Source organism: Stegastes partitus, unplaced genomic scaffold, assembly GCF_000690725.1.
Source record: "Stegastes partitus isolate 25-593 unplaced genomic scaffold, Stegastes_partitus-1.0.2 Scaffold1297, whole genome shotgun sequence".
In the NCBI taxonomy this organism is placed as follows: Eukaryota; Metazoa; Chordata; class Actinopteri; family Pomacentridae; genus Stegastes; species Stegastes partitus.
In genome coordinates, this window is record NW_007579028.1 from 227,172 (window position 1) to 242,772 (window position 15,601).

General features: G+C 41.4%; 1 protein-coding gene across 5 annotated transcripts in view; it reads left to right on the forward strand.

Annotated features, from left to right (window-relative positions):
• Window positions 1–5,387, forward strand: part of znf618 (zinc finger protein 618) — a 36,116-nt gene extending 30,729 nt beyond the window's left edge. For all 5 annotated transcript variants that reach the window (XM_008298240.1, XM_008298242.1, XM_008298243.1 and 2 more), the window contains one exon: window positions 124–5,387. In XM_008298240.1, coding sequence (XP_008296462.1) covers window positions 124–672 — 549 coding nt within the window. In that variant the 3' untranslated portion in view covers window positions 673–5,387. The remainder of the gene's footprint in view (window positions 1–123) is intronic.
• Window positions 5,388–15,601: the final 10,214 nt, after the last annotated feature.

Consider the following 15,601-nt stretch of genomic DNA (forward strand, 5'->3'; position numbering starts at 1 on the left):
CAATTTTACATCCATGTTTTGTTACCAAAAACACCCAGAAATGAACTCTCAATATAAGCTGAGTTTAGATAAGTCATTGTCCATTGGAAGGACTGACTGTGAGCAATCTTTTTCTGTCTCCAGGTTGAACGAGCTCACCAGGTAGCCATGGTCCTGGACCCACAGCTGAAGCTGCGCTCAGTGCCGGCCTACCAGCACGAGGACATCATCTCTCGTGCGTGCGAAATGGCCTCCGACACCAGGGATGGAGGTATGACAGGTGGTGGAGGTTCAGGTGGCGAGGAGCGGGACACTGATGGCCCACCCACCCCTAAAATAAGCCGCGTAGAGGGAAGTGGAAACAACGGCGGCCCCTCAAGGGGATCCTCCTCATCCTGCACAGTGTCCGGTAATGATGAGAGTCAGAGCCAAGTTAGACAAGAGATATTCCAATATCTGGCTGAGCCTCTTCTCCAAGGTACACCTGATCTCTTCCAGTACTGGAGCGCAACAGTGGGTGAGAAGTTCCCCAGGCTTGCTCGGCTGGCACTGTGGCTCCTGGCGGTGCCCGCTGTGGGCATACGCAGCGAGTGCGTGACTGTGTGCGAGCAGAGCCTGGCCATGAAGAGGAGGCAGCAGGTAACTGCTGAGGAGATGAACAAACTCATTTTCCTTCGCTCTAACATGGGCTAGGAAGAAAAAAAACCCAACCAACCCTAAACAACCAAACCTTCACCTCCAACCAATGACTCAAGACTATTATTTATATACTGTAGATTTAGACCAACTGTAAACATAAATGTGTATGGACATTGAAAACTTCTCAAGACAGATATTTACAGAAAAAAAACAAATCACCATTGTAAAGGTTGCAAACACCCATAAAACAATGCGGCTTATTACATATTTTGTATGGAGAAAGGACTGTTGTAAAGTACTGTGGACAAAATGTAGGGGTGGAACGGTCACTCAAAAGATTGTCCCGTTTGGTACGCTGCCCTCGGTTTGGGATGCACACACAAAGCAGGATGAGTTTGGTCTTGTCACAGCCAGTGATCTGAATTACTCCAGCCTAATAACTAAACTGCTACAAGGCTCTAATGCTGTTATTCTCACTGGGTGGCAACATTTTCAGGTTACGTCAGCATTCGTCGCTTGAAGCTACCGTCATAGACCTCTGGAAACAACCCTACCAGATTATTAAAGCTATCCGACAGGAATATATCGGCGATGCGCTGCTGCATACACAGCGTGTTGCTGAGTTTTCATTTTCATCGGTATATGACGGAAAGAATCAAGCGGCGAATCTTCACTGCCATTACTCCTCTGACAACTAAGTGCACTAGGTTTATGATTTCTGATCATGTATCACTGAAAACTATATTTTTTCTTCAGCCACAGATGACGGGCAGATAGCTGAGAGCTAAATCACTGCAGCTAATTCGACGTCCTCATAGTGTAGCTGCGCAGGATTTACGTGCACTGGATGCATATCTGTTTCATTCAAAAGGGTAAAAAGTCACTGATAAGACATTAGATATTCCACGACGCTTCTTGTTCGCCGTAAAGGAAAGCCGTCCAGTCGTTGGTTTCCGGAATCAACTCGAGAGGTCTAACGCTGCTAGATACACAAATTCCTAGACTTAAATAATGAAGCTAACTTGAACTAAATTAAACTTCTGGTTCGGTTTAATTGACGGCTGTACAAAGAGTTAAGCGCAACATTGGTGGCCAGTTTTTATTGATTTCGTTCAGCCTCATATTGCAGCTGAAGCGCACCCACAGGGAATAAGTAACATGTTGGATAATTATTCCTTCTCTCATCCTTCTAATGTTGCAGTACAACTGTATCTTAGTAAAAACACAATTACAACATCGTAAGGCCATTTTTACTTGCTCAATGACAGTTTCTAGTGCTGACAATTCAGGAATTCCACATCAGACGCTCGGGAGTCAAACACAAGTTGTACACTTTCTGTTTTGTTTTTACACGCAGGACGTTTTGCCTGCGCATTAACCTCAGATTAAACAGCAGTAACGTTATTAACCGACAGCTTGCTAAGCTCGAAGATTTTAATTTATAATCGCAAACAATCATCACGTGTGTGTGTGTATTTGTTTTATTTGAAGCTTGAATAGAAAACCTGCTCATAGGAAAGCTTTATTTATTATTCTTTCTACATTTCTCATTCTCAATATAAACATCGTCTTCCTCATGTGAGCTACAATTATTATTATTTTTTTCCATTTTCAAGGCAATAAGCTTTAACACAGGGCATAGTTTCCAACTGACTGTTCTCACGACACTCCTACAGTTGATTATTAACCGTAAATTATTTTATGTTATTGTGAAATCAATGGGATTTTCTCAGGAATGAGCACATCCAAGCAGGCACCGCCACTTTTTCCTCACTGTACCGACAAAAAAAAAACAAAAAAAAAGGACAAAAAAAAAAAACAAAAACCAAACTGTGACCTCAACGCCGAGGTATGTACTGAACCGTGACTTTTGTGAAACGTTCCACCCCCAAATGCAGTTAGTGCCATTTGCAACAAACGAGGAAAAAAAAAAAAAAGAAGTTGAGGGTTTATTTTTTACAGCACAAAAACAAAATGCAGCCAGTGCATTCACTAAAGTCAACACATGCATACTCATGAAGTCAAGTTATTTATTTTTTTATGGATTCTAGTATACATCTACTTGAGCTAATACCTCCGAAAAATGACTTGGATGAATGGAAGCTATAACTGTAAAATTTGTTTGTTGCCTCTGGTACTAATTCGTCAAGTACTAGTTTGTTATCTCTGTTTTTTGGGCCTTAAGTCTCTTTCATGCGATCACCTTAAATCCTAAAAGTCAGAGCAAACATCATGCCTTTATATTGCTGTTAAATGGCCTTCTTTTGACCATCTTTTCTAAAGCTTGTTAGTGTTTTGTTTTTTTGTTTTGTTCACTCCTGTAGACTCAAAGGTTGGAAACAGCGTCCTCTAGTGTTCAAACGAGGACTTTTTAAAATCATGCACAACTGTGGTATTTGACAAGTGCTTTATTCATGTTGTCACGAGTTATAAAAAGGTCGCATCGACGGAGCACGCGTGCGTTGCTCTCGCTTTCATAAAACAGGTCAATAATAACTTCAACAATAGCACACCGAAACACAGGTATCCACTGTACAAACTTATACTGAGATGATGAATGACGTAGATTAGAGAGATCTTTTTATCGGGGTTTACGCAGGAGGATGTATCGAAACTGTGATGTGAGACTCTCATTTGGTTTTAGTAGTTGTGGTGCAGCTTGAATATTATGTTTTGATCTTAAAGGCTGCGGTGCAGTTCTGTGATTTGACTGCTACACTTGTTTTTTTGATTTTTGGGGGGTAATTTTGCCATCACGGTGACAAACTGAGAATGGTATTATCAACAGTAAAATTATTCTTATTTCCCTCACGTTGCCCAGCTTTAGATGCAACTGAAGGTACGACCGTGTTACACTTTTATGAATATTCGCTTAATCATTTCAACTGAATGGGTAACTTTAAGCATCCGTTTCCTGTTTCAGTGTCATCGCCTTTCGTTCAACAGAAACAGCGATACATCGTACCCGTTCTAGCGCTTCGTCACCCTCATAGTGATCAGTATTTATCCACCATCCAGAGTCAGTCCAGTCGGAATCGTTACACCAGTTTAATGGCAGTTCAATTAGACATAACGAGGCTGTAATCGTTAATAAAACAAACAGGAAGTTTTAAGGGTGAACGTTATGAGTACGAAGCCAAATGTCGGATTACGGTCTTACTGAAAGTAGAATCTTTTCGTCCGATTAAAATCGTGTTAGTTTTCAGTTACACAACAACATTTGTCAGCTTTTTGATAGAGTGGCATTAAAGGTATGAAACACCTGAATTAATTAAAGGTCAAAGGCTCTGCGTTGCGAATCGTTTCACGACTACATAAGGCGCTTCTTAATGAACTGTAGCTCTCCTTACCTCCAAGCTTTGATTTTTAGTGTTTCATAAATGCTTTTCTTCTCCCTGATGGTTTGTTAAAAATATTTCCTTTCTTTTTCTTTTTTTTAAATATATTTTGGTAATAAAAGAAAATTGCTGTAAATTGTATTTAAATTTAATTTTCTAAGTACCAATCCAATGTGTTACCTCAGTACTCGGAAAGTAGTGTTGTAATTTAAAGATTGAAGAAGAATAAAAATCAGATATTCACACACAAAATTTAAAGGCTCGTTCCAAGAAATAGTCAAAATACTGTACATTGGTTTGTGGTTTAACCGGTGATCCTCGACTGAACTGATGAAGGGATTTTTTCTTACAGTTTTTAAATAAGTATTTTCAATAGGATATGCTCTGGGACAAAAATGCCATCGTTGACGTAATGATGTCAACTTAATTTTACTTAGAAATAGCATTCTTTTTTTTTTTTGTTTGATTAAATAAGAATTATATCTAAGATATGCATGCTTTTAATAAGAGTACTGATATATAATGTTATAAGCCAGTGTTTTCTCATCAGATGGAATCATATTGGCTCTGAGTTGATGTTACTTAAAGACGCTCATTACGAGTCAAAAAAAAAAAACAAAGCGACCCCGGACTGAATTTTAACCTTTTCAAGGTGGGAGTAGCTGTGCTGATCATGGGTTGGTGTTTATGGGTTGACATCATCCATTTTCAGAGGATGTATTATGTAAATACAAGAGAACTGCTGTTTTTATGCCACAAGGGGGCACCTTCATTTCAGAGATAAAAGTAGGGAGCACCAATAACATTATACCTCTTTTTTCTACAGTAGCATTTCAAAAAAAAGGTTTTGATATAATAGAAGAAAAAACTCAACTTAGATACTGTTACTAGAAAACTGAAATCAGCTGTAAGTTTTATTTTGTTTCAGGATTTTAACTTATTCAGATAATTAATAAAAAAAAAAAAGAGTTCAGTTGTGAAAAACGTGGTTATAAGAATGCTAACATGGAGATCTGTTCTGTTCAACTCTAGTCTGTATTATCAATTCAGGTTAAGAAATTAGTGTTGCTTTCATCCTACTTTACAGGCATTTCTTCCTTTTTATACTCTGCTAAAGCAAAAAAAAAAAGAAGAAAAAAATCTGTTTGATTCTCTTCATTTTGTCTTTTTATCGCACTTTGGCAGCAGATTCCTGATTCAGATCTGAGTTGTCTTATTAGTAAACCTAATTTATACTTTTGTAGCAACACTATTTTTATATAATGGCAAAGAAAGGGTTCTGTGTCTTTTTTTTTGTTTTCTTTTTGTTTCTTTTTTCTTTTTTTTTGTTTCTCCTGTGTCATATATGACAGCGCTGTTCAGTGTTTCTTGAATACATTACCCACTGTAGTATGTTATGTGTGAATAAACTCCAAATCTGTCAAAAAAAAACTGGTGTCGTATGCAAGTTGGAAGATGTTGGGGGGAGGAAATGATTTTAATCCATCCCTGTTTTTTTTTTTTTTGTTCTCCCCTTTCAGTTGAAGTGTGTGTTCAAGCATTTGGGTAAAAAAAACTTAATTAAAAAGCTTTCAGATAAAAGTAAGGGTTTAGTAAAATGTTTAGAAAACCTGCTTCTGTGTTTATCAGTCGAGGAAAAACTTGAGAAGCTATCTGGCTGTAGTCCTGTTAAAAAAATGAGGCCGCTATTTTCAACGAGGACTCCCACCCGGAGAGAAATTTTCAACAGTGGTTGGAGTTGAGAGGTGGTGGTGGTGGGGGGGTGGGATGAAGAAACGGCGGGCCTCAAACACATCGGTGGGGGGGAAAGAGAGGCCCTTATATAAGAAAAAGAGCGACTGAAGCCTCCTCGCATGGGGAGTGAATATACAGAGGCTGCTTAGAAGTGCGTGCGAGGGTTCCCCGGGGGGCTACGGATTGGGCAAAAGAGCGAAGGGAGAAGGGGAGGGAAAGGAGCGAGCGAGCAAGTGTTCGTCACTGCCTGCTGTCTCTGCTTCCTCCTCTCGCACCCGGGTCGGTCAGCCCCCCAAGGTGCAGCGGTCTGCAGCCATGCAGAAACACCCGTGCTCTTGTCTCCTTCTGCTGCTCCCAACATGAGGGGATGGGGGTGGTGGTGGTGGTGGTGGGGGGGCTGCCTAACCAAAGCCTAATTTGCAGCACATGCGTCCAACTTAGCCTCCCCCGCTTTCTTCCTCTCACTGGCCCACCAACCCCCTCACACACACATATATATATATATATACACTCACACACTACAACCTATACTCCCTTCCTCCACACCCCTCACTCCTGGAGGTGACGTTTTTCCACCGGCTATTACTACAGTGACATGCCAAGTTTGTTTACGGCACCAATAAGCGCTAAGGGAGCCTCATTTTAAGTCGTTTAGAGAAAAAAAAAAATGGCAGGGAAAACAACCCACCCATTGGACAATTACTTCCGTTTTGTTCTGGGTTACAGAGAAGTTGCAGATCAGCTCTTTCTCAGGAAAACTAAAGAGGGGATTGCTTTGCAGGCAGCACATGCAAAAGTCATAAAAAAAGATAATTAGTTGTTTATTTTGACTGCTGCCAAGTTTTAAAGTTATGATTTTTACACTGTGGCTGCGTTGGGAGTGTGATAAATGTAGCAGGAGACTAATATAAAGGGGGTTCCCTGTGTGTGGCAGTAAGTGGCCACTAGGTGGCAGTATGTGGCTTTTTATCAGCCGCAGAGTGGATACCTGTGCTAATAGAAAGCTTCTGATAACAGCACAAACTGAGGCCGAAATCAAGCGTTAGGTGAATTTGGATTGTTTTGTACTGACAAGAAGCTGCTTTTATTGTGTTTACCGACGTTATAGAGGAAAGTGATTTGGAGGAATGTAAGGTTTGCTGCCAAGCTTGCCAAATATCATCCAGTCAACAATTTAGACTAAGTTTGGCTTGTGTGCCTGTTTTTAAAGGGTCAGATACTTGTAGAAAACAGAACTCTTCCCACAATGAGAGAAGAAAAGTGTTGTCACGTTGGTGTTCTGCCACTTATTTAAGTTTAGCGTAAGTTTGGTGTCCGACATCAAAACATCATCCCTGCTTGATCCTTTGGAGCTTCACTCTGGACGCTCAATCAGCAAAGATCCTTCAGCGAAAACGGTCAGTTGCACGCATGACACACATTGTCAGAGTTTGAAATATTGTTTTTATATTACAGGGGGTCTTTTTGAAGTTTCCATCCAGAGGGTTTTGGACAGTGGAAGGAATCTGAAGTACCTGGAAAGAAAAAAAAATCCCCCTCTCAACCTTCCTCCATGTTTGCTTTCACTTTTTTTTTTAGTAAGTGTTAACTTTTTGACACGGATCCATTGAAGAAATTCAGCACACGAGCCCGATTGCTTAACACATGTAACCGTCCAGCTACATTTACAGTAACAGAGAAAGTTCTGTAGACTTCCCTTTGCCCTTGGCTGTTACACAACCCAAAGAGAGGCATCCAGGTTTCATTTTCCAAGCCCAAATCAGGTGGTGCCATGCAGCTTTGCTCCCACCTCTGGCATTGACAAGGTTGGCACCTTCACCCCTGCCCAACCAATGGCCATCACAGCTGTCGCGACTTGTCTGCTCAGTGAGCATTGGAGGGACAGGGAAGGACAGGCGGAAGGAAGTGTTCACATCCTCCTCTCCTTGCCCTGTATGGAGGACCCGGTGGCACCGGCACTGGAGTTTCTCCTGCTCAGCAGGTGCTGACTCTTATCAGTAGTGACATGAATGTACAGAACTGCCAGGGCGCATCCACCCAGTTGCTGTCAGGTGTCGTTCCCGCTAACACTCCACCTAGCCCCTGACCTCACAGGCACCCGGCGTGCCTGCCTGCTCTGCTCCCTCTGCTCACCTGCGCAGACACACATATATACATGCACGCACATCGTACACGACTCACATTAAACTCTTCCCACAGTGGAGCGAGAAGCTTGAGTTTGTGGCCTCTCATCCACCCCTCAGAGCTGCTGTGATCCACACAAAGCGATGCACGATGTATAAAAACTTTATCAATGGCACACATTTAGGCGTTTTAATCTTCCTTCTATACTTGCGCACAATCGTGCCGGCAACACGTGCAGTCTGCGAAGCTGATGGCAAAAACTGACAGAAGACTGAACCGGATCAGAAAATTTCACATTTAAGTCCGAGTTATGAGAAAACGCAGACGTGTGAAAATGTGATGTTTGACCCTTTGGCTCGAGGAAGGCGAGTGTGGTCACAGTGGGGGGGCAAAAAGGAGGTCAAGGTTAAATTTGCTCCGTGGATATAAATAGCCGTTCAGTGATGTCCCCCTGATCTCACCATTATTATTTATTAATCACTGTCATGATCTGGGGAGCACATCCAGCCTCACCGTGCAGTTTCAGACAGCTGAGGACGGCGACAGGAGGAGAACCAATATCTAACCCTGAATTTTTAAACCTTTTACAATGAAGGCTTTTTTTTTTTGTTAAACTGCTATATTCAGGATTGCTGACACGGGGCTTTAAATCACAGCTGCTGCCAGGGCCGAACTCTGTTTCTGACACGACTGTCTTTTGTTAAGTTTTTGCTTCATTGACTTAATTTCTCTATTCCACTGTTAATTTGTACCAAGAGAACCTCGGGCTTGACAAGTAACATTACACATAGCTATAAAATTGTGCTATTTGGCTGGGAAATTATTACAAAATGTCAGAAGTTGAAAATAATCAACTCCTCCATCTTGGCTCATTATACAAACGGTTCCTTCTGTTGCCGTTTTTTTTCTTTTCTTTTCTTTCTTTGCACCCCTGTTTTGTAATTCCTCCGTAGTGTCTGTACAGTCTTCAGCTGCTCAATCACTTCACCTTCTGCTGCACCTTTCAAACTTCTTCCCCTGTGAATGAGTTGTTACACACAGTCCCCAGGGCTGTGTTGACAGCTCGCTAAGCTAAAACACGTACCATGAACGTTTACAACATGGTGAATTTAAATCAAGTTCGTGACCTCACCTTCCATTTCCTCTCTTTCCTCCCTGCTTCAGCAGTTTGTCCTGCACTGTATCCAGCTTCTAGCCGCTAATGCAAACAGAGCACTTTTTTAAAAACTTTAAAATATGTTTTTAAAAGAACATCTTTCTATTTCTGATCCTGCTGTATTTGTATCTTGTCTTGTTACCTTTTCATATAAACATTTTTTCTTTTTTTTGATTTACGAATTGGCGACTTGAAAAACTAGATTGGAGAGAATGATGTTTTATTTATTTTCAGTCTCTGCATTTAACTGCCACGCTTCCCAAAGCGCTGAACTTTTTTCTTTATTGCCTGCAACGTTTTAAAGCAGCAGCATTTTATGATTTATGATGTTCATTTCTTTGGCACTGAACAGCGGTTACCTGTCTGTGTCACTTTTTCTGTGTTTTAAAGTTAAACCGCTGAAATGGAAAGAAAAAGGGGCTGAAAATACATAAAGTTAGTCCGAAAGTTGATTTTCTTTCCATTTGATTTCTTTTTTCTTTGTTGTGATGCATTGCGATGGGGCTCATTGACAAATTCCCAGATTTTTATTCCTTCTTTTTACAAGTTCTGATTGAAGCATCACTGGAATCCAAAGCTAACACAGCAGAGAAGTGACAGTAGTTTTGTGAATGACTCCCTCCTCCTGGCACTTAAGTATATTGTGCTACCGGATTTTAGAGCATTCAAATTGTATTAAAAACCTTTTAAATCTGTTTTATTGCCGCATGTCACGACTGTGTTGTTAGGATACTGCCCTTAGTTTTAAAAGAATTATCTTTCACCGCAGAACAGCCCCGCACGGCTCGCCCCCTTCACGCTTGGCTCGCCGCCAGCTAATGTCATGCGAAGCGTTGCTCTGGGGCCGAGGTAAAGAAAGTACGTTTTTAATGATTTAGCATTGAGTGCCTTTCTCTTCTATATTCCATCATCTCATTTCCATGATTTGTAACTACTTGGTAGCTGGAATTATTCCTCGGGGAGAATAATTCCTTGGCACAGAAGCAGACACTCAATTGAAAATACACACTGGGCAATTTTAATTTGAGAGGATACTGAAAAATGACACATTTATTAAGCCTGTTTGATAATCAAAGCTAATGGATCATTTCAATTTTCTTAACTCTGCAAATGCTAAAAGGCTGCTTGTGTCTTGTAATTTGGAAATGTGAAATGAGGTGATTTATATTTAAATGCGAGCATGCTTTGTAGTTGTACATCACGACGGTTTGAGTTGTTTTATTTTAAAGTTTTCCCACTGTGCTCCACTGAAGACGGATGCGCGCTTCTGTAAATATTAACCTTTATTTGAAATAGTTCCCCTCACTAAAGAAGATGAAGATGGCCGGGGCACGTGTGTGTGTTATTGCCATGTGGAATAGATCGCTAAATCTCCCGCAAAGCGTGTCGAATCGGAACCGTAGAGTATTACAGGTGCATCACGATGCAGCAACGTTACTCATCAGTGTCCTAGTCCTCCACGATGTCCTTCTAAACTGAAGTGGGGGAGGTGGGGTTGGGGAGACGTTTCTGGAATCCGTTGAGCAGGGCAGGCTTGTTTACATTCTCCCTTTTCTTACTCCTGCTAATTCTTTCTGGCATTCTTTTTTTCCTCTCGGCCCTTTGTTTTGACGGAAGCCGGCGTCCCATTGGTGGAAACGAAAAGACAAGTTGATTGATCAGGCCGGGGAGGTATTGATCAATCTGATCCTCTGCCGTGACCCTTGACCTTCCGATTGACAGCAGCCTCTATAATGAGGCCTCAGAAAGGAGACCGTAGGATAGGGGGTTTTGGGAAGGGCATCTGTGGGGAAAAAGAAAGAAACCCAAGGGGATGGGTAGTGTACACACTCGCAGCCCAATCAACTTGGTGCCATTGTTACATTGCGGTGCCCTCGATAACCCCAATTTGCATAATCGGCTTTTGCATTGTTTGGCCCAGACACATTAAGGTGCGGCATTGCATTGTTGACTGCAAATCAGCACGTGCCCATTGTTTGCTCATCTCGATGTAGCATTATGCATTGTTGACTTATGCTGCAGCATGTGTTTTTCTGCTTACTGACTTTAGCATTGTACCGAGCACACTGGGCTGAACGCATTGTGTTTCCTTTCCCAGCGTCGCGGCGTTTACATTACGGCAGCATTGTTTACGGACTTCACAAAGAACTTTGATTGCTTACGACGCATGCAAAGAGCGCGAGGTTGAGAAGTTCTTTGCAAAGTCCGCGGCGTTTTGTTAGCGCTGTTTGCCGGCCGCATTCTAGACATTCCTGCCATTTTTCTCTCGGGTATAGCTGCTTCTCCACTTTGAGACGTTGCACCTTGGCTAACACACCGAACGCTGAGAAGCCATCCTACCCACCGACCAACCTGCAAACAGCTGATGCAGGTCAACGACATGCAGGGGATTCAAACAAAGACACCACGAGTCCCATTCCACGTGCAGTTAGTTGTGATTAACGCATTCACGCTTACACACCAAGCATATATTCAACACCCTAACCCTCCCCTTTGCAGATATTTCCAAAGTACACCTCCATCAACCGTCTACAGTCCATTTAAAACGCAGTCACACTGATAAAACACTCGTGTACATACACAGTACAGGGCCACAACGCTGGCGCCACTCCATATTTTCTGATGCTTTATGAGCATTTGGCGCATAGCTTTCCTTTTATTGTTCACTTTCAATGTAAACATTGCCCTGCCAATGAAACACACAACCTCAAAGATATTGAGCAACGGGGCTTGGTTGTATTAATAAAACTTTAATAGGTGCGAGGCTCTGACAAGTGCTCACAAAGGATACTGGAGTGGATGTTGACTTTGTTGACGAGTCCCCGTGTAGGGCTCGACAGCCTTTAATTTAGTTTTCCTGCATCTGCTACGCGGCTCGGTAGCACATAGGTACATATTTTGTGTTTCAAAATCATTTGTGAACCGTCAGAAAGAGACGGACATGCAGTGGTTTCTGTAATGACTCCTTGATATTTGTTGCTATTTAAATGGTCGCTGCATATAATGTGGAGACACTTTGTTTCTGCAAAACTTGTGCAAACTGTGGTGTAGAGTTATCTACATCTGTCCACTGTAGTCACCTGTGTTTTCTCTTTTAGTGCATAACGGTGTTTCTGAACTCAGCCTAAAAGCGGTAAGTCTGCAAGTGCACATCATTTTTGTGTTTATTTGAAATGAAATGTAATATTATTAATATTAATAATGCAAAAACTATACAATCAATATTATCTGTATTGGTTTCGCTACAAATTTGTAATTTACTGCCATAAATCTTTGTCCTCTAAAAGAAAAGTTCTGTTTGTGTTCCAGTTAAATATCAAGAATATTGCTCCTTGTTTTTGGCAAGTGTGGGGGTTTACGATAATTATAGTATTTTGGATACATTTTATTTATCCCACATTAGCTGTATCTTGACTATAAATGATCGTTTTTTAAAGCTGATAAACTTATTTACTCATCAAGCAGACACAGAGCAACTTTACATTTATCTGGAATCCGACTGGTTAACAGTGATCATTCTCTTTTTTTGCTCTGTTTTGGTCCCCACCATCTCCTGTGGAACATCTTCATCTCAAGTGCCCCACTAAGTTCTATTTTTTCTGCTGTTTGGTCCTTGGCAGGTACGTTGGGTTTATAAGAGATTTTTCTCCTAAAATCAGCTTCCTGCTTCATGAAAAAGTGGAGTAACAGTAAAGTCGTGGCCTCTAAAAACAAAACAATGCGATTTCTTCCATATATTCATGCAAAAACGTTGCTTATAGCAGCTTTAGAAAACACAATTAGTTACTGTACATATTTAAAACTTTTTGAGATACAACAAGAAATTCGTGCAAACATTTTCATGCACATCTCATGAAAAAATGACTTCCCTGTCTAAAGTGATAAACAGCTGCAGTTTTCCCATTGCATCAGGTTTCCTAATGAACCTAAATCAGGCCTGTTGTGACCTCTGTTTGACTGTGCAGTAGGTGTTTGAAAGGGCTTTCTGTAATGTGCTTTAATCTGCAAGTCTCCAAATGCCACAAGTGCCCACCCAATATACAGCCTATTTTTTGCCAGTAAAGGAGGGAGCATTTAAGTTTTAGTTCAGCGAGTTCATTGTGTGAAGCCTACGCTGCAAATTCAGCAGTGAGAAACACGGAATGGGTGTTGCATGGATTTGGTCTTTGCACTCTCTTCCTCAAATCTTTCCTTGCCTTAAAGCAAGTCTTTGGTCACCCTAAATGTTTTTAATAAGACCAAGCCATTTTTCTTCCAATGGTCCATATCCCATTCACCTTACCAAACATTTTTCCAGTCTTCCTCACCCAGATGGATCAGACTACCTCAAGCAAATAGTTCCAGAAACCGTCCAAGAAATAATTTCTTTCCTTATTCCTTTCTTGGAAAGCATTCATTTTCAGCCATCATTTGGTGAACCGGGGGCCTGCGCCAAATTGTTGTCAGTCCTGGGGGCTTGATGCCTCAACCTGGTTAATACCACTGCAGAAACCAGTCTACTTTGTGTTTTTATGGACAAGCGTCACTGCAACTGTATTTCAAGTAGGCAGGCTAATGAGCTTTTTAACCATCTCCATATGGACATGCTCTAAAGTCTAGACGGAGGGGCAGTAGTGGTGGTAAGCGGTGGTGTGCTGACTGTGCCGTACTCTGCACCCCTGCACATATAATTCTTCCCCACAAGCAGTAGAGTTAAACCAAGGGCAAGCCTTGGTTGCCATTGGGGACCCATAATGGGTTATTGTTTACCACACAACTCACAACAGCAGCTAAAATCCAGGATGTGACGATGATGAGGAACACACTGCACATTTACATATGCGGGCAATAACGTGACGAATGATTCCGCATTTCCTTCTGACTGAGACATGCGGCGGTAAAGAAAAGCGACGAGTCCATCCTGTTGTCCTCTTACTTTCTGTTTGCTCCATAGCCGCAAGCTATGACTAATAAATGATGTTGCACTTGGATAAGGGAAGATAAAGGGCCGGGCTGGAGGGTTCGGGAGGACAGGGATGACATATAGGAAAAAAAACAGACTAGAATGTAATAGAACATAGCATAGTGATACAAAATGCACTTAGGAGGGATGATTAAATTACACATATAAAACTAGGACATAACCATGTGCCTGAGTTCATTTCTCCCCTCCGTGCTGTGACCCAAAGTGATCTACAGTCCAACTTAAAGCAATCCAATTTGCCGCGATGAATTAATGTAAATTACACAGAAAATTCACGACATAATAAAATTAAATAATTGGCATTTTTTTCATCAACAAAAGTATCCCAACGTATTGATTTTTCTCTATCACATAAGACAGTAATCTGACCCCCACCCCTCCCTACTATGAATAGCATTTCACGTGCCATTCTGCCAGTACTCTGATTATGTTTTGATTATCCATCCCTAACACAATAGCAGTCTCTATTTTCTGTGTCCATATATAGTATGCCACTGTCCGGCTGAACTGGCTGCCCCTTCAATGCTAAGCGCATATAAATGACAGCTGTCATAAGCATTAGGAGAGATTAAACCTGATTTATGCGAGTATATACATTTTCTGTAATCTTTGCAATATTCTGCTTCAAAGTAACAAAACAACACCTCCATCTCGGTTTGTGCATCTCTGATTGGGGAAGCGCTTTCCTGTCGAACGGGAACTGCGTGCATTTCTGCCGCTTTTCATGGAATCGCTGAAAAATTCGACCCGGTATGTGTTTGTAGGTACTATGGGATTATACTCTTAAGGGCTTTAATGGGTATTCTGTAACGGTATTATATTTAGAGAGAGCCACCACCTTACAAGGTTCTGGCCACTATTATGGAATCCTATTGTCACTACAGCTTTTTTTTTTTTTTTTTTAATATCTCTCAGCCATTTAGAATTCCCTCATATTTACTGTAAACCTAATCTGCATTATTCTATGTGTTAACATTGTTGACGCTCAAGTGTATTTCATTTTGCTCCACAGATCATCCACACACACACACACATAAACACACACACACACACAAAACGAGGCAAAAGCATTTAGGTTTGCACTTTAGAACAGCTACAGTCACAGATTAAGCTGGATGCATTAATGGATTATGGGACAATGTTTTTTTTTTTTTTTCCCCTATTTGACTTCTCTGCAGTCACTCGGATGACGTAGCGGGATTATTGTACAATGCTGCAACCGCTTTTCTCTAAACAGAAGCGATAGGGAGACGGGCAGTCGGCGGCAACGCTACGAGGAGAAAGAAGTTTAAGAATACTCCTGATTAAATCAGATGCAAACTTAAATGATTTTTCTGTCGGCTCGTTAAGCCTTCCTGCGGCCCGGGCACATGCTCGCATTTTACCCAACTCATCACAAGCTGTCACTTTTAGACTGCACAGATGTAATCTCTCAGGGTTAAAAGTGAGTGGCAACAGGGGGGGAAAAGCCAAAAAGTGTTTGCACAAATTCAGATGGTGAATGCAGATAATCCTAACAGTGTCACTTCCAGCTCTTTATGTTAATCTAAACTTGCAGTTAGCAGAGTAAACGCTGATCAGTTTGTGCATCTTGGGATAGATGTTAGAGACCAGGGGTGATGATTTAACTACTTTTAAGTGTTTCTACACTTTCAGCAGGGTTGGAAA